Source organism: Cetorhinus maximus, unplaced genomic scaffold (assembly GCF_964194155.1).
Source record: "Cetorhinus maximus unplaced genomic scaffold, sCetMax3.hap1.1 HAP1_SCAFFOLD_3459, whole genome shotgun sequence".
Classification (NCBI taxonomy): domain Eukaryota; kingdom Metazoa; phylum Chordata; class Chondrichthyes; order Lamniformes; family Cetorhinidae; genus Cetorhinus; species Cetorhinus maximus.
In genome coordinates, this window is record NW_027599371.1 from 2,782 (window position 1) to 27,533 (window position 24,752).

At 55.5% G+C, this 24,752-nt stretch overlaps 1 protein-coding gene across 1 annotated transcript; it reads right to left on the minus strand.

Annotated features, from left to right (window-relative positions):
• Nucleotides 1-5,836: 5,836 nt before the first annotated feature.
• On the minus strand, nucleotides 5,837-23,437 carry LOC144678033 (nuclear factor of activated T-cells, cytoplasmic 4-like; the record flags this gene model as incomplete). Its single annotated transcript, XM_078537961.1, has 7 exons — nucleotides 5,837-6,120; nucleotides 14,746-15,552; nucleotides 17,604-17,730; nucleotides 18,629-18,684; nucleotides 21,192-21,332; nucleotides 22,460-22,632; nucleotides 23,238-23,437. Coding segments are annotated over 7 exons (1,581 nt in total), but the record flags the coding sequence as incomplete, so codon positions are not given.
• Between the last annotated feature and the right edge of the window lie 1,315 nt (nucleotides 23,438-24,752).

Consider the following 24,752-nt stretch of genomic DNA (forward strand, 5'->3'; position numbering starts at 1 on the left):
AATCTCTCCTGATAACTTAACCTTTTAAACGCCAGCGTCTGGTGAATCTGCGCTGTGCTCCCACCCGGAGGGCAACGTACCCTTCCTGAGGTGCGACTCTGTCTCACCAGCTGCTCCCGTAAGTGGGTCCTGCCATCCCTTAAAACCAGGAGTGCACCAACAGGAGGATGGTAGCCTGGCGGCAGTATAACTTGTCACGATCTGGCTCGGGACCAGGAACCTTCAGTTTAAAAGTTGACAAAGTTTGAAACCCCAATTACCCCTCGGAGAATAGAGCCGCCAAACTCCCCCAGTTTTAAACAAGCTCGACATCGAAAGTGAAGAGTTGCAATCCCTCAGGAGGGAGGAAGAGTTTGAATGAGATAGTGTGGCTCACAGCGATCACAGATGTCTGGGTTGGATGTGCCTTGGCCGTTTGAGGTGCGGCGAGGTGCGTCCAACCCCAGTTTGCCTGTTCATTCACATTTCCCACATGTTAATTCTGAACGTCAGAGCGTGAGGTGGAAGTTGTAAATTGTTTTGCTTTTCGGGCTTTGTTTTTTGAAAAAGAAGATTCGTTCGCGGGATGTGGGCTCCGCTGGTCGGGCCCAGCATTGATCGCCCGTCCCCCTGGACAGTTCACCACCCACCTTCTGAAGGGCAACTAATATAAAAATCGAGGTTGGGGGTGGGGGGCGTAAAGCGGGTTTCAGATTGGCCGTCCCTCGATTTGCTACCCCGCTCGCTCCCTTTGGTCCACCCCGCAAACTCTTGGCAATCGGCTTGAAGCAGTCACGCAGCCGGGTGGCATTTCCATCGCGACGGCCGCCAGTCGCGCCTACCCTGACCCTCGCAATCGTGCCACGGAGTGAGGACGCCAGGACCGCGCGTGCGGCTGGATGCTGAGCCCAGCCGGAACCTTAACCCTAACCTTTGGAGCCACAGCCCTCACCGTATCCCTAATTCTAATCCCAACAAGGTTCCAGTCGGGGGTTCAGGCTCGAGGTCAGGGATGGGTTATGGGGAGACGGTGGTGGTAATGTCACAGGACCGGTAATCCAGAGGCCCCAGGCCCTAATGCCCTGGGAGGGGGAGGGGGAGGGGAGGAGACGGGTTCAAATCCCACCCACGCCAGCCGGTGGAATTTGAACCCTCTTCGTAAAATCTGGTATTGGACGCCAGTCCCAGTGGTGGCAGCCACCACCGGTTGTTGTAAAAAAAAAACCCCTCGCTAATGCCCCCTTTAGGGAAGGGAAATCTGCCGTCCTTACCCAGGTCCGGCCCACACGTGACCTCCGGGTGCAACGCGACGCGTTTGATGCTTAACCGGCCCCTCAGCAGAGAAGCCAGCGCCGTGAGTGTGCCAACACCGAGTGAAATGCAACGGCCCCCAAGGCGGCGGCGGCGGCTCAGGCACACGCGTCCGGAGGCAAAATAATATACTCGCCAAAATAAAAAAAAAACCCTCGCCCTTCACCTGTGACATCCCACGACGAGGTCGCCGAGATCCGGAGGGGTACGGACAGGGTGGTGGTGGAGAGCGAGAAGCTGTTCCCGCTCAAGAAGGCATCGAGGACCGGAGGGGCACACGGGTTCAAAATAATTGGCAAAACGGGTTTGGAAAAACAAAAACAAAAAGCGACGCGGGGAGAAAACTTTCCGACCCGCGGAGGGCGGGGTCGGAGTCTGGAACGAACTTCCCGAGTGGGCGGAGGGAGGCGGGTTCGATCGAGGCGCTCGAAAGGAAATCGGACGGTTTCCTGAGAAGAGAGAGAACGTGCAAGGTCGCGGGGGATAAGGAGCCGGGAGGCGGGGGTGGGACGGGTTAGAATGCTCTTTCGGGGAGCCCGTGCAGACTCGACAGGCTGGGTAGCCTCCTCCTGCACCGGAAAGGTTCTGTGACGCGCCCTTTTCACAATGGAGCTCTCACTCTAATTGGTCACCATCTCCCCAGGGGACCCCAATAACCTGCCCAGAGAAATTCAAACTTCTCCTCTGCAGCTGAAAGGATGACACACCAGGATTTTGCGTTTCAAAACTTTTACTGTAACAAATGGCTTAAAAACACAAACGCATTAAACACTTTCCTTTTCATAGGCAACTTACACTTCAAACTGCAGAAAAGAGAGATTCCCCCACTTCATTCTTTAGCACGACAGAAAATGTCCTGCTCCGGTTTATATGTTACGCTGTCCCTTAAGTGGTTATGTCATCCTCCATGAGCCGGGCTAAAATTATTCTCCGCTCCCGGCGTCTTGCTGCCTTTTTACTCTCCCGGCCAGGCAACCTCTAATCCCAGGGCCGCCTTTCCCTGTGAGGGTTAACACTGTAGATCCCTTCCTCTCGTCCCAAGCTGGGCAAATCTTCCAGCCTCCTTTAACTGCTCACGAGGCCGGTCTCCAGTTCGAGCGTGAGCTCCCACCCGCGTTCTGCGCAGCGAACAATAGTGTCAGCATTTTCCCTGCTAAAGGAAAGGGCCTGGCAGCTTCTGCCTCTTGCCCTCTCTACCTCTCAACGGGCCGCAGGGCGCGCAAGACAAAACTGCAAACTGCTGTCCACCCGTGACAGTCATGGGTTTATAGGGAAGCCTGTGACCTGATCTGAAAAAAATGGCTTCCACTGCCCTCGTCCCCATAGCAACGAGGGTCACATTAGCTTGGTGTTCAAGGGGAAATGGCAATTCATTTTCTTTGATCCCCACTTCCTTTCATCTTAGAAGTTAAGTGGATAACTTACAGCACCACTGTTTACGACTCAAAACCTACTACACCATTCTGGGGCTTTGGGAGACTCAGGGTCAACTCATGGTAAACCCAGGTACTGCCGCCACTGTCTCCAAGGGTAAATATCTTGCACCTCCTTCTCAGTAAAATGATCTGAACCTTCCTTTGATCTCTGGCAACCAAACCACCCAGGCTGACCATCAGGTAGGCGCCAGGGCAGGTCACATGACCCACTTCGTTCGCCCTAGATTTAAAGCTCCAGTCCCCAAAATGTAATAATCATATCAACCAAAAGATACATTCCTGACATATAATAATCTTGTAAACCTCCCGATTGCAGGCTGAGACCTGGAATGGGCTTATGAGGGAAGGTTGGACAGGCTGGACTTGTATCCGCTGGAGTTTAGAAGAGTGAGAGGCAACTCGATTGAAACCTTTAAGATCCTGAGGGGGGGTCTTGACAGGGTGGATGTGGAGAGGATGTTTCCTCTTGTGGGAGAATCTAGAACGAGAGCGGGGGTCACAGTTTAAAAATAAGGGGGTTACCTATTTAGGAGGGAGACGAGGAGAAATTTTTTCTCTCGGAGGGCGGCGAGTCTTTGGAAATCTCTTCCTCGAAAGGCGGTGGGAGCAGAGTCTCGGAATATTTTTAAGGCAGAGCTGGATAGGTTCTTGATAAGCGACGGGGCGGTGAAAGGTTATCGGGGGGTCGGCGGGGTGGGGGGGGGAATGTGGGGTCTAGGTGACAATCAGGTCGGCCGCCATCTTATTGAACGGTGGGAGCGGGCTGGAGGAGGGGCCGTGTGGCCTCCTCCTCCTGCCCCGAGCTCATGTGTCCATGCGTAGGCGATGGGTTCACCAAGTCCGTCAAAGGCCCCTCGCGAACCGAGGGCCAAGGGAGGGTTCAAGCGGCGGGGGCTTCTGTCGAGATTTATTTTTTCACTTGGCAAGCGTCAAGCGGAAATGGAGGGCGTCAGAAAACTCCGGCGTGAAAGACCTCGCCTCATTCCTGCGGTGCTGCAGAGGCGGTGGTGGGCACCCCAACGCGGGAGGACCGGGGGAAGCCGAACCCCTCTCCGGGGGTGGGGGTGGGGCGGGATCTGCTCAACAGGGAGGGTCCGGGGCAGCTGCCGCGCTGTTCCCGGGGGCACGGGGAGACGGCGGGGTCGAGGGGCACGGGGAGACGGCGGGGTCGAGGGGCACGGGGAGACGGCGGGGTCGAGGGGCACGGGGAGACGGCGGGGTCGAGGGGCACGGGGAGACGGCGGGGTCGAGGGGCACGGGGAGACGGCGGGGTCGAGGGGCACGGGGAGACGGCGGGGTCGAGGGGCACGGGGAGACGGCGGGGTCGAGGGGCACGGGGAGACGGCGGGGTCGAGGGGCACGGGGAGACGGCGGGGTCGAGGGGCACGGGGAGACGGCGGGGTCGAGGGGCACGGGGAGACGGCGGGGTCGAGGGGCACGGGGAGACGGCGGGGTCGAGGGGCACGGGGAGACGGCGGGGTCGAGGGGCACGGGGAGACGGCGGGGTCGAGGGGCACGGGGAGACGGCGGGGTCGAGGGGCACGGGGAGACGGCGGATGGTTGGGGCTGAGACCGAGCCAAAACAATGAGGCATACGTGGCTGAATAGCTTCTTCCTGCCCAGCGAAGTTGGCAGTGATATGCGGCGGGAATCGTGATCAGTCACCACGGCACAAACACCAAATACGCAGAGAGAGAGAGAAGGGGAGAGAGAGGGAGGGGGAGAGATAGAGAGAGGGGGAGAGAGGGGGGAGAGAGAGAGGGGGAGAGAGAGAGGGAGAGAGAGGGGGGGTGAGATGGGGGGGGGAGAGAGAGAGAGGGGGAGAGAGAGGGAGGGGGAGAGAGAGAGGGGGAGAGAGAGAGAGGGGGAGAGAGGGGGGAAGAGAGAGGGGGGAAAGGGGTAGGAGAGAGGGGGAGAGAGAGGGGGAGGGGGGGAGAGAGAGGGGGAGAGGGGGGGGAGAGAGAGAGGGGGAGAGAGAGAGAGGGGGAGAGTGAGAGAGGGGCAGAGTGAGAGAGGGGGAGAGTGAGAGAGGGGGAGAGTGAGAGAGGGGGAGAGTGAGAGAGGGGGAGAGTGAGAGAGGGGGAGAGAGAGAGAGGGGGAGAGAGAGAGAGGGGGAGAGAGAGAGAGGGGGAGAGAGAGAGAGGGGGAGAGAGAGGGGGGAGAGAGAGCAGGGGAGAGAGAGCAGGGGATAGAGAGAGAAAGGGGGAGAGAGAAAGGGGGAGAGAGAAAGGGGGAGAGAGAAAGGGGGAGAGAGAAAGGGGGAGAGAGAAAGGGGGAGAGAGAAAGGGGGAGAGAGAAAGGGGGAGAGAGAGAGAAAGGGGGAGAGAGAGAGAAAGGGGGAGAGAGAGAGAAAGGGGGAGAGAGAGAGAAAGGGGGAGAGAGAGAGAAAGGGGGAGAGAGATAGAGAGGGGGAGAGAGAGAGGGGGAGAGAGAGAGAGGGGGAGAAAGATAGAGAGGGGGATAAAGATAGAGAAGGGGAGAGAGAGAGAGGGGGAGAGAGATAGAGAGGGGGAGAGAGATAGAGAGGGGGAGAGAGATAGAGAGGGGGAGAGAGATAGAGAGGGGGAGAGAGATAGAGAGGGGGAGAGAGATAGAGAGGGGGAGAGAGATAGAGAGGGGGAGAGAGATAGAGAGGGGGAGAGAGATAGAGAGGGGGAGAGAGATAGAGAGGGGGAGAGAGATAGCGAGGGGGAGAGAGATAGAGAGGGGGAGAGAGATAGAGAGGGGAAGAGAGATAGAGAGGGGGAGAGAGATAGAGAGGGAAAGAGAGAGAGGGGGGAGAGAGAGGGGGGAGAGAGAGCGGGGGAAAGAGAGTGGGACAGCTTGTTCCGTAGCATCACCCAGTGTGTGGCAGATTATTGCCCTCCCTTGGCCACCCGCCACGCCCACACCGCTGAAAGCCCACCCTGTGGCCCCTCCCTGCTCCCCTGCCCCCTCTCTGGGGAGCACCAACCCGGACCGAAGGAGGGGAAGGGGGTGGCGGACAACTCGGCGACATCGCCCAGGCCCCAAAGTGGGCCCAGTCTTCAGGAGCGAGGCCTGGGAGCCATCCGCGTGGGGCCACGCCACACTGAGTCAAACATGGATGGTAGGCCGGGGTGGGTGGGGTAGGGGGAGGGTGGGGGGCAGGGCAGTGAGAGGAGGGGGAGGTGGGAAAGAGGAGAGCCTGAGATCTCCAGCTTTCTTCATCGAACCGCTGGACACGCCCGAAGGCAACTGTGTGTGTCGTCAGCCCGAGGCCCCAGCGCGGAGGCCTCGGGAGCGTCAGTGGGTAGGAGGGCCTTGTCCTGCCCGTTGGACAGCGATGGCACCCAAGGTCAGGGTGAGTCCGCAGCACCACCCACGCCAAGTGGATCGTGAACGTCAGTGAGATCTCGCCCGATAACTTCGTTCACTGCCGGAGGAAACAAAGCAACGGACGTCAGAGTGAAGAGCACAGAAAACATAAACCCGGTAAAATACAGAGTAAAGCTCCCTCTACACCGTCCCCATCAAACACTCCCAGGACAGGTACAGCACAAGGTTAGATACAGAGTAAAGTTCCCTCTACACTGTCCCCAGCAAACACTCCCAGGGCCGGTACAGAATGAGGGTAGATACATAGTAAAGCTCCCTCTACACTGTCCCCATCAAACACTCCCAGGACAGGTACAGCACGGGGTTAGATACAGAGTAAAGCTCCCTCAACACCATCCCCTTCATACACTCCCACGGTAGGTACAGCAAAAGGTAGATACAGAGTAAAGCTCCTTCTACACTGACCCCATTAAATCATTCCCAGGACAGGTACAGCACGGGGTTAGATACAGAGTAAAGCTCCCTCTACACTGTCCCCATCAAATACTCCCAGGACAGGTACAGCACGGGGTTAGATACAGAGTAAAGCTCCTTTTACACTGTCCCCATTAAATCATTCCCAGGACAGGTACAGCACGGGGTTAGATACAGAGTAAAGCTCCCTCTACACTGTCCCCATCAAATACTCCCAGGACAGGTACAGCACGGGGTTAGATACAGGGTGAAGCTCCCTCTACACTGTCCCCATCTAACACTCCCGGGACAGGTAAAGTACGAGGTTAGATACAGAGCAAAGCTCCCGCTACACTGTCCTAATCAAACATTCCCAGGAAAGGTACAGCACGGGTTTAGATACAGAGTAAAGCTCCCTCTACACTGTCCCCATCAAACACTCCCAGTGCAGTTACTGTTCTGGGTTAGATACAGAGTAAAGCTCCCTCTACACCATCCCCATGAAACAGTCCCACGACAGGTACAGCTCTGGGTTAGATACAGAGTAAAGCTCCCTCTACACTGTCCCCTTCAAACATTCCCAGGACAGGTAGAGCACGGGGTTAGATACAGATCAAAGCTCCATCTACACTGTCCCCAATAAACATTCCCAGGACAGGTACAGCAGAAGGTTAGATACAGAGTAAAGCTTCCTCTACAGTGTCCGCATCAAACACTCCCAGGACAGGTAGAGCACTGGGTTAGATACAGAGAAAAGCTCCCGCTACACTGTCCCCATCAAACAGTCCCAGGACAGGTACAGCAAGGGGTTAGCTCCAGGGTAAAGCTCCCACACTTTCCAAATCAAAAACTCCCAGGACTGGTACAGAATGAGGTTAGATACGTAGTAAAGCTCCCTCTACACCGTCCCCATGAAACAGTCCCACGACAGGTACAGCACGGGGTTAGATACAGAGTAAAGCTCTCTCTACACTGTCCCCATCAAACACTCCCAGGACAGGTAGAGCACGGGGTTAGATACAGAGTAAAGCTCCATCTACACTGTCCCCAATAAACATTCCCAGGACAGGTACAGCAGAAGGTTAGATACAGATTAAATCTCCATCTACACTGTCCCCATCAAACACTCCCAGGACAGGTAGAGCACGGGGTTAGATACAGAGAAAAGCTCCCGCTACACTGTCCCCATCAAACACTCCCAGGACAGGTGCAGCACAGAGATAGATACAGAGTAAAGCTCTCTCTACACCGTCCCCATCAAACAGTCCACGACAGGTACAGCACGGGGTTAGATACAGGGTAAAGCTCCCACACTGTCCAAATCAAACACTCCCAGGACTGGTACAAAATGAGGTTAGATACGTAGTAAAGCTCCCTCTACACTGTCTCCGTTAATCATTCCCAGGTCAGGTACAGCACAAGGTTAGATACAGAGTAATGCTCCCTCTCCACCGTCCCCTTCATACACTCCCAGGGCAGGTACAGCACGGGGTTAGATACAGAGTAAAGCTCCCTCGATACTGTCCCCATCAAACACTCCCAGGACTGGTACAGCACAGAGATAGATACAGAGTAAAGCTCCCTCTACACCGTCCCCATCAAACACTCCCAGGACAGGTACAGCACGGGGTTAGATACAGAGTAAAGCTCCCTCGACACTGTCCCCATCAAACACTCCCAGGACTGGTACAGCACAGAGATTAGATACAGAGTAAAGCTCCCTCTACACCATCCCCATCAAACACTCCCAGGACAGGTACAGCACGGGGTTAGATACAAGGTAAAGCTCCCTCGACACTGTCCAAATCAAACACTCCCAGCACTGGTACAGAATGAGGTTAGATACATAGTAAAGCTCCCTCTACACTGTCTCCAAAAATCATTCCCAGGACATGTACAGCACGGGGTTAGATACATAGTAAAGCTCCCTCTACACTGTCTGCATCAATCATTCCCAGGACAGGTACAGCAAGGGGTTAGATACAGGGTAAAGCTCCCTTGACACTGTCCAAATCAAACACTCCCAGGGCTGGTACAGAGTTAGATACATAGTAAAGCTCCCTCTACACTGCCCCCATTAAATTATTCCCAGGGCAGGGACAGCACAAGGTTAGATACAGAGTAAAGCTCACTCTATACTGTCCCCATCAGACTCTCCCACGGCAGGTACAGCACGGGGTTAGATACAGGGTGAAGCTCCCGCTACATTGTCCCCATCTAACACTCCCAGGACAGGTACAGCACGAGGTTAGATAGAGAGTAAAGCTCCCTCTCCCCTGTCCCCAATAAACACTCCCAGGACAGGTACAGCATGGGGTTGGATACAGAGTAAAGCTCCCTCTACACTGTCCCCATCAAACACTCCTGGGACAGGTACAGCACGGGGTTAGATACAAAGTAAAGCTCCATCTACACTGTCCCCATCAAACACTCCCAGGACAGGTACAGCACGGGGTTAGATACAGAGTAAAGCTCCCTCTCCCCTGTCCCCAATAAACACTCCCAGGACAGGTACACCATGGGGTTGGATACAGAGTAAAGCTCCCTCTACACTGTCCCCATCAAACACTCCTAGGACAGGTACAGCACGGGGATAGATACAGAGTAAAGCTCCCTCAACACCATCCACTTAATACATTCCCACGGTAGGTACAGCACAGGGTTAGATACAGAGTAAATCTCCCTCTACACTGTCCCCATCAAACACTCACAGGACAGGTACAGCACGGGGTTAGATACAGATTAAATCTCCCTCTACACTGTCCCCATCAAACACTCACAGGACAGGGACAGCACGGGGTTAGATACAGAGTAAAGCTCCCTCTACACTGTCCCCATCAAACACTCCCAGGACAGGTACAGCACGGGGTTAGATACAGAGTAAAGCTCCCTCTACACTGTCCCCATCAAACACTCCCAGGACAGGTACAGCACGGGGTTAGATACAGGGTAAAGCTCCCTCGACACTGTCCAAATCAAACACTCCCAGGGCTGGTACAGAATGAGGGTAGATACATAGTAAAGCTCCCTCTACACTGTTCCCATCTAACACTCCCAGGACAGGTACAGCATGGGGTTAGATACAGAGTAAAGCTCCCGCTACACTGTCCTAATCAAACACTCCCAGGATTGGTACAGCACGAGGTTAGATACAGAGTAAAGATCCCTCCACACTGTCCCCATCAAACACTCCCAGGACAGGCACAGCACTGGGTTAGATACAGATTAAAGCTCCTTCTCCACTGTCCCCATTAAGTAATTCCCAGGACAGGTACATCACGGGGTTAGATACAGAGTAAAGCTCCCTCTACACTGTCCCCATTTAATCATTCCCAGGACAGGTACAGCACGGGGTTAGATACAGAGTAAAGCTCCCTCTACACCTCCCCATCAAACACTCCCAGGACAGGTACAGCACGGGGTGAGATAAAGAGTAAAGCTCCATCTACAATGTCCCCAATAAACATTCCCAGGACAGGTACAGCACAAGGTTAGATACAGATTAAATCTCCATCTACACTGTCCCCATCAAACACTTCCAGGACAGGTAGAGCACGGGGTTAGATACAGGGTAAAGCTCCCTCGACACTGTCCAAATCAAACACTCCCAGGGCTGGTACAGACTGAGGGTAGATACATAGTAAAGCTCCCTCTACACTGTCCCCATTAATCATTCCCAGGGCAGGTACAGCACAAGGTTAAATACAGAGTAAAGCTCACTCTATACTGTCCCCATCAAACACTCCCAGGACAGGTACAGCACGGGGTTAGATACAGGGTGAAGCTCCCTCTACACTGTCCCCATCTAACACTCCCAGGACAGGTAATGTACGAGGTTAGTTACAGAGCAAAGCTCCCGCTGCACTGTCCTAATCAAACATTCCCAGGAAAGGTACAGCACGGGTTTACATACAGAGTAAAGCTCCCTCCACACTGTCCCCTTCAAACACTCCCAGGGCAGGTACAGTTCTGGGTTAGATACAGAGTAAAGCTCCCTCTACACTGTCCCCATGAAACAGTCCCACAACAGGTAGAGCTCTGGGTTAGATACAGAGTAAAGCTCCCTCTACACCGTCCCCATCTAACACTCCCAGAACAGGTACAGCACGGGGTTAGATACAGAGTAAAGGTCCCTCTACACTGTCCCCTTCAAACACTCCCAGGACAGGTAGAGCACGGGGTTAGATACAGAGTAAAGCTCCATCTACACTGTCCCCAATAAACACTCCCAGGACAGGTACTGCAGAAGGTTAGATACAGATTAAATCTCCATCTACACTGTCCCCATCACACACTCCCAGGACAGGTAGAGCACGGGGTTAGATACAGAGAAAAGCTCCCGCTACACTGTCCCCATCAAACACTCCCAGGACTGGTACAGAATGAGGTTAGATACGGAGTAAAGCTCCCTCTACAGTGTCCCATTCAAACACTCCCAGGACAGGTGCAGCACAGAGATAGATACAGGGTAAAGCTCCCTCTACACCGTCCCCATCAAACAGTCCCACGACAAGTACAGCAAGGGTTAGATACAGGGTAAAGCTCCCACACTGTCCAAAGCAAACACTCCCAGGACTGGTACAGATGAGGTTAGATACGTAGTAAAGCTCCCTCTACACTGTCTCCATTAATCATTCCCAAGGCAGGTACAGCACAAGGTTAGATACAGAGTAAAGCTCCCTCTCCACCGTCCCCTTCATACACTCCCAGGACAGGTACAGCAAGGGGTTAGATACAGGGTAAAGCTCACTCGACACTGTCCAAATCAAACACTCCCAGGGCTGGTACAGAGTTAGATACATAGTAAAGCTTCCTCTACACTATCCCCGTTAAATCATTCCCATAGAACACTACAGCACAGAAAACAGGCCATTCGGCCCTTCTAGTCTGTGCCGAAATATTATTCCGCTAGTCCCATTGACCTGCACCTAGTCCATAACCCTCCAGACCTCTCCCATTCAAGTATCTATCTCGTTTATTCTTAAAACTTAAGAGTGAGCCCGCATTTACCACGTCAGCTGGTAGCTCGTTCCACACTCTCACCACTCTCTGAGTGAAGAAGTTCCCCCTAATGTTCCCCCTAAACCTTTCCCCTTTCACCCTAAAGCCATGTCCTCTCGTGTTTATTTCTCCTAATCTAAGTGAAAAGAGCCTACTCGCATTTACTCTGTCCATACCCCTCATAATTTTGTAAACTTCTATCATATCTCCCCTCATTCTTCTACGCTCCAAGGAATAAAGTCCGAACCTGTTTAATCTTTCCAAGTAACTCAAGTTCTTAAGACCCGGCAACATCCTAGTAAATCTTCTCTGCACTCTCTGAATCTTACTGATATCCTTCCTGTAGTTAGGTGACCAGAACTGCACACAATACTCCAAAGTTGGCCTCACCAATGTCTTATACAACCTCACCATAACATCCCAACTCCTATACTCAATACTTTGATTTATGAAGGCCAGTATGCCAAAAGCTTTCTTTACAATCTTGTATATCTGTGACGCCACTTTCAGGGAATTATGTATCTGAACTCCCAGATCCCTTTGTTCCTCCGCACTCCTCAGTGCCCTACCATTTACTGTGTATGTCCTACCTTGGTTTGACCTTCCAAAATGTAACACCTCACACTTTTCCGCATTAAATTCCATCTGCCATTTTCTGGCCCATTTTTCCAGTTGGTCCAGATCTCTCTGCAAGCTTTGAAAGCCTTCCTCGCTGTCCACAACGTCTCCAATCTTAGTGTCATCAGCAAACTTGCTGATCCAATTCACCACATTATCATCCAAATCATTGATATAGACAACAAACAACAATGGTCCCAGCACAGATCCCTGAGGCACACCACTAGTCACAGACCTCCAGTCTGAGAAGCAATCATCCACTACCACTCTCTGTCTTCTCCCACACAGCCAAGTTTGAATCCAGTTTACAACCTCTCCATGGATACCAAGTGTCTGAACCTTCTGAACTAACCTCCCATGTGGGACCTTGTCAAAGGCCTTACTAAAATCCATGTAGACAACATCCACAGCCTTTCCTTCATCTACTTTCTTGGTAACCTCCTCGAAAAACTCTACAAGGTTCGTTAAACATGACCTACCACGCACAAAGCTATGCTGACTATCCTTAATCAGCCCTTGGCTGTCCAAATAATTATATATCCAATCTCTCAGAACACCTTCCAATAATTTACCTACTACTGACGTCAGGCTCACTGGCCTGTAATTACCTGGTTTACTTTTGGAGCCTTTTTTAAACAACGGAACAACACGAGCTACCCTCCAATCCTCCGGCACCTCACCCGTGGCTAAGGACATTTTAAATATTTCTGCCAGGGCCCCTGCATTTTCTACACTAGTCTCCTTCAAGGTCCGAGGGAATATCATGTCAGGCCCGGGGGATTTATCTACCTTTATTTGCTGTAAGGCAGCGAGCACCTCCTCCTCTTTAATCTCTATATGTTCCATGAAACTACTGCTTGTTTCCCTTCCTTCCTTATACACTATGCCAGTTTCCTGAGTAAATACTGACGCAAAAAAACTGTTTAAGATCTCCCCCATCTCGTGAGGCTCCACACATAGATGACCACTCTGATCTTCAAGGGGACCAATTGTGTCCCTTACTATCCTTTTACTCTTAATATACTTGTAGAAATCCTTCGGGTTTACCTTCACATTATCTGCCAAAGCAACCTCATGTCTTTTTGCCTTCCTGGTTTCCTTTTTTAGTATTTTCTTACATTTTCTATACTCTACGAGTACCTCATTTGTTTCTTGTTGCCTATACCTGCTATACACCTCTCTCTTCTTCTTAACCACATCGCCAATATCCCTTGAAAACCAAGGTTCCCTATGCCTGTTAACTTTGCCTTTAATCCTGACAGGAACGTGCAAACTCTGCACTCTCAAAATTTCGCCTTTGAATGCCTTCCACTTACTGAACACATCCTTGCCAGAAAACAACTTATGCCAATCCACTCTTCCTAGATCCTTTCTCATTTCCACAAAACTGGCCTTCTTCCAATTTAGAATCTCAACTCGAGGACCAGACCTATCCTTATCCATAATTAGCTTAAAACTAATGACATTGTGGTCACTGGACCCAAAATGTTCGTCTACACATACTTCTGTCAACTGACCTGTCTGGTTCCCTAATAGGAGATCAAGTATTGCATCCTCTCTCGTTGGTACATCTATATATTGATTTAGAAAACTTTCCTGAACACATTTGACAAACTCCAAGCCATCCAGCCCCTTTTACAGTATGGGAGTCCCAGTCAATATGTGGAAAGTTAAAATCTCCTACTATCACAACTTTCTGTTTCTTACATCACTCTGCTATCACTCTACAGATTTGCTTCTCTGACTATTGGGCGGTCTATAATACAACCCTATTAGGGTGGTCACACCTTTCCCGTTCCTCAGCTCCAGCCATATGGCCTCTGTAGACGAGCCCTCCGGGCTGTCCTGCTGACGCGCAGCTGTGATATTCTCCCTGACTAGTAACGCCGCTCCTCCCCCCTTTCATCCCTCCCCCTCTGTCACGTCTGAAACAAGGGAACCCTGGAGCATTGAGCTGCCAGTCCTGCCTCTCCTGCAACCAAGTCTCACTCATAACAATAATGTCGCGATCCCACGTGCCAATCCACGCCCTGAGCTCATCTGCCTTTCCGACAATAGGACAGGTACAGCACGGGGTTAGATACAGAGTAAAGCTCCCTCTACACTGTCCCCATCAAACACTCCCAGGGCAGGTACAACACGGGGTTAGATACAGAGTAAAGCTCCCTCTACACTGTTCCCATCAAACACTCCCAGGACAGGTTCAGCACAGGGTTAGATACAGAGTAAAGCTCCCTCTACACTGTCCCCGTCAAACACTCCCAGGACAGGTACAGCACGGGGATAGATACAGAGTAAAGCTCCCTCTACACTGTCCCCATCAAACACTCCCAGGACAGGTACAGCACGGGGTTAGATACAGTGTAAAGCTCCCTCTACACTGTCCCCATCAAACACTCCCAGGACAGGTACAGCATGGGGTTAGATACAGAGTAAAGCTCCCTCTACACTGTCCACATCAAACACTCCCAGGGCAGGTACAGCACGGGGTTAGATACAGTGTAAAGCTCCCTCTACACTGTCCCCATCAAACACTCCCAGGACAGGTACAGCACGGGGTTAGATACAGTGTAAAGCTCCCTCTACACTGTCCCCATCAAACACTCCCAGGGCAGGAACAGAGACTCCGCCCCCCCACCCGGTCACTTACCGTCGTCCAAGGTGATGCCCTGGATGGAGATGGTCCTGAAGGGCAGCTCGCACTCTCGCACATCCCTCTCCCTCTCCGCCGCCGCTGTCCCCCGCCGTGCGGCCCCCACCCGCCCGGGACTGGCCTCCGGCGACCCGGGGAAGGGGCGGCTCCCGAGGCCCCCTGGGCTGCCGAGGCCCCCGGCGTAGGCGCAGGGCCCGTAGGCCGGGGCCTCGGGTACGGGCCCCGCCAGGAAACCAGGCGGCGGGGACCGGGCCGGGCGCGAGGCGGCCCAGGGCGGAGGGGGCGAGTAGGAGCCGGACGGGGCCCGGGGCGGGGCTAAGCGCGGGGGCGTTGCCAGGGGGACGGGCGCGTGCGGGGGCGGGGCTAGGGGTGGGTGCGGGGGCGTGGCTGGGGGTGTGGCCTGTGGCGGGGCCAGGGGCGAGGCGGCCCAGCAGGCCGGGGGCGAGTAGGAGGCGGACGGGCCCCGGGGCTGGGGACCAGGGGGCGGGCCGCGGTCGGCCTGGGTCAGGGGGCAGCTGCGGTGGCGCTGGGCCGGGGGGTGGCCTCCGCGGCCGCGCCGGGTCGGCGGCGGCAGCTCCCCGGCCTCGCCCCCGCCCCAGCCCAGGAGGCTGAGCAGGAAGGGGGCAGGCGGCGGGGACAAGGGCCCGGCTTCGCTGTAGATCCCCCCGGGCCCCGGGCAGGCCGGGTCGGGGCGCGGGACGGGCGGGGAGCAGGAGGCGGGGTCCAGCGGGTACCGGGCCGGGGTCCGGAGCGGGGACGGGGGGCCCAGCAACAAACCCTCGTACGGCTCTTCCTTAATGAGAACTGGAGGCGGGAGAGAGAGAGAGAAACAGGAGAAAAGGCGATTAGTCACCGGGACCCCCGACCCCTGCCTCCCGCCCCGCCTGGTCTACAGTCCGCTCGAGGGGCCTCGGAGTGCTGCACTGTCGGAGGGTCAGTGCAGAGGGAGTGCTGCACTGTCGGAGGGTCAGTGCTGAGTGAGTGCCGCACTGTCGGAGGGTCAGTGCTGAGAGAGTGCTGCACTGTCGGAGGGTCAGTACTGAGGGAGTGCTGCACTGTCGGAGGGTCAGTGCTGGGGGAGTGTTGCACTGTCGGAGGGTCAGTACTGAGGGAGTGCTGCACTGTCGGAGGGTCAGTGCTGGGGGAGTGTTGCACTGTCGGAGGGTCAGTGCAGAGGGAGCGTTGCACTGTCGGAGGGTCAGTACTGAGGGAGTGCTGCACTGTCGGAGGGTCAGTACTGAGGGAGTGCCGCACTGTCGGAGGGTCAGTACTGAGGGAGTGCCGCACTGTCGGAGGGTCAGTACTGAGGGAGTGCCGCACTGTCTGACTTGGTGAATTTTGGATGCGACATTAACTGACGGGAACATCTGCCCCTCAGTGGCACGTTAATGATACCACAGCCACAATGGAGGCCAGTATTTGCCCCTCAAGAAACAGAATCCACCACCTTCAACATGCACCCCCATCATCACCTTCAACATGCACCCCCATCATCACCTTCAACATTCACCCCCATCCACCACCTTCAACATTCACCCCCATCCACCACCTTCAACATTCACCCCCATCCACCACCTTCAACATTCACCCCCATCCACCACCTTCAACATTCACCCCCATCCACCACCTTCAACATTCACCCCCATCCACCACCTTCAACATTCACCCCCATCCACCACCTTCAACATTCACTCCCTCCACCACCTTCAACATTCACTCCCTCCACCACCTTCAACATTCACTCCCTCCACCACCTTCAACATTCACTCCCTCCACCACCTTCAACATTCACTCCCTCCACCACCTTCAACATTCACTCCCTCCACCACCTTCAACATTCACTCCCTCCACCACCTTCAACATTCACCCCCAATCACCACCTTCAGCATTTACCCCCATCCACCACCTTCATCATTCACTCCCTCCACTACATTCATCATTCACTCCCTCCACCACCTTCAACATTCACACCCTCCGCCACCATCAACATTCACACCCTCCGCCACCTTCAACATTCACTCCCTCCACCACCTTCAACATTCACTCCCTCCACCACCTTCAACATTCACTCCGTCCACCACCTTCAACATTCACTCCCTCCACCACCTTCAACATTCACCCCCAATCACCACCTTCAGCATTTACCCCCATCCACCACCTTCATCATTCACTCCCTCCACCACCTTCAACATTCACACCCTCCACCACCTTCAACATTCACCCCCATCCACCACCTTCAACATTCACTCCCTCCACCACCTTCAACATTCACTCCCTCCACCACCGACGCACAGTAGCAGCAGTGTGTGTACCATCTACAAGATGCACTGCAGCAACTCACCCAGGCTCCTTCGACAGCACCTTCCAAACCCACGACCGCTACCATCTAGAAGGACGAGGGCAGCAGACTCACGGGGTACACCACCACCTGGAAGTTCCCCTCAGAGCCACTCACCAACCTGGCTTGGAAATATATCGGCCATTCCTTCACTGTCACCAGGTGAAAATCCCGGGAAGTCCCTCTCTAGCAGTACGGTGGGTGTACCTACACCACAGGGACTGCAGCGGCTCAAGAAGGCGGCTCACCCCCCACCTTTTCAAGGGGCAATTAGAGGGATCGGGCAATAAATGCTGGGCCCAGCCAGCGACGCCCACATCCAAAGGGAGGTTACTGAAATGAACAGATGACTTGGTCGTTCCCAGTCGACTGTCGCTGGGGCCTTGCTGTGTCTGTGCGGGTGTAGGATTAGCCGCACTCAATCCAACGGCGGGAGACCTGCCAGTGGGGTAGGCGCCAAGGTGACGTAGGCCCGGCCCCGCGCGACCCGTGAACCGAAGACGAGCGTGGCACTCACCGGGCAGGTACTGGAAGGACTGGCAAGGACTCCTCTTCCTCTTCCCATTGCAGACCAGGAAGAGCACCGGGGCGGTGCTGGTGAGGCTCTGGTTGTGATAGGGGGGTACCTCGGCCAGGATCAGAGACTGCAAGAGAGGGGAGGGGAGAGCGAGGCAAGCAACAGAGAGAGGTCACTAACAGAGGGAGGCCACACACAGCACACGGAGAGATAGAGAGAGAGAGCCCGGAATCTAATCGAGGGGTTCGGGTGGTTTATATATAGAATAACAGATTCCTGGGAGTGAGTTACATACTGGAATCTAATCGAGGGGTTCGGGTGGTTTATATATAGAATAACAGATTCCTGGGAGTGAGTTACATACTGGAATCTAATCGAGCGGTTCGGGTGGTTTATATATAGAATAACAGATCCCCGGGAGTGTGTTACAGACTGGAATCTAATCGAGGGGTTCGGGTGGTTTATATATAGAATAACAGATACCCGGGAGTGAGTTACAGGCTGGAATCTAATGGAGGGGTTCGGATGGTTTATATATAGAATAACAGATACCCGGGAGTGAGTTACAGGCTGGAATCTAATCGAGGGGTTCGGGTGGTTTATATATAGAATAACAGATACCCGGGAGTGAGTTACAGGCTGGAATCTAATGGAGGGGTTCGGATGGTTTATATATAGAATAACAGATACCCGGGAGTGAGTTACAGGCTGGAATCTAATGGAGGGGTTCGGATGGTTTATATATAGAATAACAGATACCCGGGAGTGAGTTACAGGCTGGGATCTTGCGGGTGGGCGATGTGGTCGAACGCTGAGCTCTCACATTCTGTGATCAAATGCATCCTGGGGCAGCCGGGGGATGAAGGCCGATTTCTCACACGCGAGTGGGTGGGGGGCAGGGAGCTCGGCCTGGCAAGCTGGCGTCTTGCCACCTCGTGCCGCGCCGACCTCGGCGTGCGCGCTGCCTGGCTCTGCGCAGGAGCGCCCCCTGCACAGGCCATGGCGGACCTGCCGCTGGCTCTCACCTCTGTGCTCTTCGCCCTGTTGACCTTGGCCTCCACCTCCCACTGCGGCCGTCCTTCTGTGAGGAGGAAAGAGAGAGGAAGCTGAGCGACGTCGGCACAGTGCGCTCCCTGTGCCATTCTTTCCCATACCGCTCTCCACCCTATTCCCCTCCCCCACCAACCTTCCCGGCACCCGAAACTTCAGCCCATCCAAAACCCTGCCGGCACCCCCCGCCCCCACCCCAGTGTCCTAACTCACACCGAGCCCCATTCCCACCTCCCCACCGCTCTCGCCCTGTGCTCGCTGACCTTCGCCGGCTCCCAGTCTGGCAATACCTCGATTTTAAAACCCTCGCCCTTGTTTAAAAATCCCTCAATGGCCTCATATACTGCATCCCACTCCCCCCCGCCCCCCTCCCCAGCATTCCTCCACAATCCCCTCCCCTCCCTATCTCCGGAATCTCCTCCAGCCCCCACGACCCTCTGATTTCCCCGCGCTCCTCCAATTCCGGCCCCTCGGCCACCACCTCCCCCACCGATCTGAATCGCTCCATCATTGGCGGCCGTGCCTTCAGCTGCCTGGGGCCCTGAGCTCTGGAATTCCACCCCCTCCTAAACCTCTCCGTCTCTCTCGACCTCACTCTCCTCCTTTAAGACACCCCCTAAAACCGACCTCCTTGACCCATCCTGTGTCTACCTGTCCTCATATCTCGTTACGTGGTTCAGTATCTGATGTTTGATGACTGTCCTTGTGAATAGTCCTGGTCCATGTCCAAAATGCGGCAAGACCTGGACACTATCCAGGCTTGGGCTGACAAGTGGCAAGTAACATTCACGCCAGACAAGTGCCAGGCAGTGACCATCTCCAACAAGAGAGAATCTAAGCATCGCCCCTTGACGTTCAATGGGCATTACCATCACTGAATCCCCCATTAACAACATCCTGGGGGTTACCATTGACCAGAAACTGAACCGGACCAGCCATATAAACACAGGCTACAAGAGCAGGTCAGAGGCTGGGAATCCTGCGGAGAGTCACTCACCTCCTGACTACCCCCAAAGCCTGTCCACCATCGACAAGGCACAAGTCAGGAGTGTAATGGGATACTCCCCCCACTTGCCTGGATGAGTGCGGCTCCCACAACACTCGAGAAGCTCGACACCGTCCAGGACAAAGCAGCCCCCGCTCGATTGGCACCCCATCCACCAACATTCATTCCCTCCACCACCGACGCACAGTGGCAGCAGTGTGTGTACCATCTACAAGATGCACTGCAGCAACTCACCGAGGCTCCTTCGACAGCACCTTCCAAACCCACGACCGCTCCCATCTAGAAGGACGAGGGCAGCAGACGCACGGGGAACACCACCACCTGGGAGTTCCCCTCCGAGCCACACTCGCCATCCCGACTTGGGAATATATCGGCCGTTCCTTCACTGTCGCCGGGTCAAAAATCCTGGGAACTCCCTCCCTAACAACACGGTGGGTGTACCTACACCACAGGGACTGCAGCGGCTCGAGAAGGCGGCTCACCCACCACCACCTTCTCAAGGGGGCAATTAGGGGTGGGCCCAGCCAGCGACGCCTACAAATGAATTTTTTAAAACTGAGTGCGAACCAGGACTGTATATTGGCAATGTTAACAGGAATGACTAGTCTTGGCTTCTACATACTGAGAGGGGAAAGCAAGGCTGAGGGAGGAGAGGCTGAGGGAGGAGAGGCTGAGGGAGGGGAGGCTGAGGGAGGGGAGGCTGAGGGAGGGGAGGCTGAGGGAGGGGAGGTGTGGGGAAGGGGAGGCTGAGGGAGGGGAGGCATGAGGGAGGGGGGAGTGAGGGAAGGGGAGGCTGAGGGGGAGTGGGGGAGGAGGGGGACTGAAGGAGTGGGGCGGAACTGAGAAATGGAGGCCAGAGGGAGGGGAGGCTGAGGGAGGGGGACAGAGGAATGGAGGCCATAGGGAGGGGAGAGTGAGGGAGGGAGGGGAGAGTGAGGGAGGGGGGTACTGAGGGAGGGAGACAGAGGAATGGAGGCCATAGGGAGGGGAGAGTGAGGGAGGAGGAGGGGGGCTGAGGGAGGGGAGGTTGAGAGAGGGAGACAGTGGAATGGAGGCCAGAGGGAGGGGAGGCTGAGGGAGGGAGACAGTGGAATGGAGGCCAGAGGGAGGGGAGGCTGAGGGAGGGAGACAGTGGAATGGAGGCCAGAGGGAGGGGAGGCTGAGGGAGAGAGACAGAGGGAGCGAGGGGAGAGTGAGGGAGGAGGGGACTAAGGAAGGGGGAACTGAGGGAGGGGGGGACTGAGGGAGGCAATGCCAAGGGAGGGGAGGCAGAGGGGAGGCTGAGAGAGGAGGGGAGAGTGAGGGAGGGGAGGCAGAGGGAGGAGAGAGTAAAGGAGGAGAGACCGAGGAATGGGAGGCTGAGGGACAGGGCTGGGAAGCTGAGGGACCAGGGTGAGCGTGTGGGAGGAGGAGGAAGGGTCCCACTGCCCCGAGGCCCCAGGCGAGTTGGAGGTGGAGCCGGGCCCGGGAGGGAGGGCAGGGTGGGCGGGAGGGAGGGAGGGAAGGAGGGCAAGGCGACCCGCGGCCGTTACCTGGACCTTTCTCGATGAAAATGACCTTGGACTCCGGAAGGAAGTTGCAGCCGGTGAGAAGCAGCTCCTCTCCCCCAGTGACCGGGCACGAGGTGACGCTGTAACTCTCCACCTGAGGCAGCTCGTGGGCAGAGCGCTGGGCTGTGGGAGGAAGGCCAGAGAAGAGAGAGTGAGGCAGGCACACACACTTAACACGGTGGGCTTTGGGGGAATGGGGACCAGCTCCGGGAGCTCAGAGACCAATCCCGGTCAAGCGGGCAGGCAGGTGGCAAGCGCAGGTTAACGCGGGGAGATGCGAGATGAGAGGGCCCTGGACAGAGGAGGCCAGGTGGTTGGTGGGGGGGGGATTCAGGGGGGGGAGGGGAAACGTTCCCGTTGGCGGAAGGCTCCGGAACGAGGGGGGCACCCACCGTGCTGTTAGGGAGGGAGTTCCCAGGATTTTGACCCGGCGACAGTGAAGGAACGGCCGATATATTCCCAAGTCGGGATGGCGAGTGTGGCTCGGAGGGGGAACTTCCAGGTGGTGGTGTTCCCCGTGTGTCTGTTGCCCTCGTCCTTCTAGACGGTAGCAGTCGTGGGTTTGGAAGGTGCTGTCGAAGGAGCCTCGGTGAGTTGCTGCAGTGCATCTTGTAGATGGTACACACACTGCTGCTACTGTGCGTCGGTGGTGGAGGGAGGGAATGTTTGTAGATGGGGTGCCGATCGAGCGGGGGCTGCTTTGTCCTGGACGGTGTCGAGCTTCTCGAGTGTTGTGGGAGCCGCACTCATCCAGGCAAGTGGGGGGAGTGTCCCATCACACTCCTGACTTGTGCCTTGTCGATGGTGGACAGGCTTTGGGGGAGTCAGGAGGTGAGTGACTCTCCGCAGGATTCCCAGCCTCTGACCTGCTCTTGTAGCCACAGTATTTATGTGGCTGGTCCAGTTCAGTTTCTGGTCAATGGTAACCCCCAGGATGTTGATAGTGGGGCATTCAGTGATGGTAATGCCCACTGAACGTCGAGGGGCGATGGTTAGATTCTCTCTTGTTGGAGATGGTCATTGCCTGGCACTTGTGTGGCGCGAATGTTATTTTATGCACAGGGCTTCTCTCCACGAGGCATTGAGTCTGAAACGTGACATTTCAACCTCAGGGTCCAGGGAACAGAACCACAGCCAGGCCGAGAGAATAAGGCCCTCCTGACTCTCTGTCTATGGGCTGAGATCCAGGGGGTGTGGGTGGGTGTGGGTGAGGTCAATGCAGGCCCGGGAAGTGGGGGGACGACACTTACAGCACTCGATGGGGACGGACGAGGCCTGGAGTGAGACCACTTTGCCGTTCGGCTGAGGAATGTGAACTCGGAAGACCAGCTTCACTCTAGTGTTCTTCCTCCCGATGTCCGTTTCACCTTTCCGCAACTCGATGTCAGAGTTCCGAAGCTTCAATATTCCGGCGCAGTCGATGCTGCGGGAAGAGCACGGGAATTTAACGGGGAGAGTGACACACAGACCCCACCCCCATCAAACACTCCCAGGACAGGTACAGCACGGGGTAAGATACAGAGTAAAGCTCCCTCTACACTGTCCCCATCAAACACTCCCAGGACAGGTACAGCATGGGGTTAGATACAGAGTAAATCTCCCTCTACACTGTCCCCATCAAACACTCCCAGGACAGGTACAGCATGGGGTTGGATACAGAGTAAAGCTCCCTCTACACTGTCCCCATCAAACACTCCCAGGACAGGTACAGCACGGGATTAGATACAGAGTAACGCTCCCTCTACACTATCCCCATCAAACACTCCCAGGACAGGTACAGCACGGGGTTAGATACAGAGTAAAGCTCCCTCTACACTGTCCCCATCAAACACTCCCAGGACAGGTACAGCACGGGGTTAGATACAGAGTAAAGCTCCCTCTACACTGTCCCCATCAAACACTCCAGGACAGGTACAGCACGGGGTTAGATACAGAGTAAAGCTCCCTCTACACTGTCCCCATCAAACACTCCCAGGACAGGTACAGCACGGGGATAGAGAGGCCAAGAAATGCTGTTGGAGACTTTACTTTGCCGTCATGTTGTTTTCGGGCAGTAGCGACACCTCCAGGACTTTGGTAGTACCGACGACGGCCTCCTGGCTGGAGGTGGCCACCATCTTGCCAGTGATGCGGTGGACCTGGTAGAAGGCGTGGGGTCGGAGGTTGCGATCGTCGGCCGTCCCGATGAACATCTGGAGCGTCAGAGGCTTCTCCGCGTAGCCCAGGAGCTGCCGGGGGAAGGAAGGGCAGGTTTACAGCGGCGCCGAGGAAATATTAGAAACCCCCCTCCGATCTTTCCCACGTCCCCATCCCCATCCCCGCCATTTGACCCCTCCGGGTCGCCCAGGGTGAAAGGTCGAGCGTCCGCCCCCGTCCACCGCACCCCCAAGCCGCTCACATGCCGCCTGAAGAGGAAGAAGGGGCAGGGTTACCGACGGTGGTGGGGGGGGGGGGGGGGGTGTGCGGGGAACGGCACCAGGTGGGCCCCTCGTTTAGAGGGCCGGTGCCGTCAGGATGGGCCGAATGGCCCCGGGTTTCCAGAGTGCTGGTTGGGCCGCGCCGGGAGCGGCTCCGAGCACTGCACCTCAGGAAGGATAGGCCGGCCGCGGAGGGAGGGAGGGCGGTGTACATTTACCGGCATTGACACCCAGGACTCCCCGGCGGGAGGGAGTTAAATTATGAGGGGGGAGGGGTGGGGGGAGATCACACGAACGAGGGTTGTGGTCCCTGGAATTGAGAGGATTTTGGGTTGATTGGACCAACGTGATCCAACAAATGGGGTAGAGCGAGAGAGAGGGAGAAAGAGAGAGAGAAGGAGAAAGAGAGAGAGGGAGAAAGAGAGAGAGGGAGAAAGAGAGAGAGAAGGAGAGAGAGGGAGAAAGAGAGAGAGAGCGGGAGAGAGAGAGCAGGAGAGCGAGACAGAGAGAGAGGGAGAAAGAGAGAGAGAGCGAGCAAGAGAGGGAGACAGAGAGAGGGAGATGGGGAGGGAGAGAGAGAGAGAGGGAGACGGGGAGGGAGAGAGAGGGAGACGGAGCGGGAGAGGGAGGGAGATAGAGTGAGAGAGAGAGGGGACAGACAGGGAGGGGGGAGAGAGAGGGGGGCAGAGGAATGGGGGACAGAGAGAGAGGGAGGGGGAGAGAGTGGGGAGGGAGAGAGAGGGGATGGAGGGGAGAGAGTGGGAGGGAGAGAGAGAGGGAGAGTGGGGGGGCGAGGGAGAGAGGGAGGGTGAGAGAGAGATGGATAAACATGGAGAGAGGGAGGGGGGAGAGATGGAGGGAGGGGGGGAGAGAGGGAGGGAGGGGGGAGAGAGGGAGGGGAGGGGGAGAGAGAAAAAAGAGAAGGGGATAGAGAAAAGAGAGAGACAGAGAGACGGTTTGAGAGGGAGGGAGGGGAGAAAAAGGGTGAGAGAGAGAAAGAGAGTGAAAAGAGGGAAAGAGATAAAAGAAAGAGAGGGAGAGAGAAATGAAATAGAGAGGGAGGGGGGAGAGAGAGAGAGAGAGTGGGAGAACCAGAGACAGCGTTTCAGTTCGATGGCCATGCACA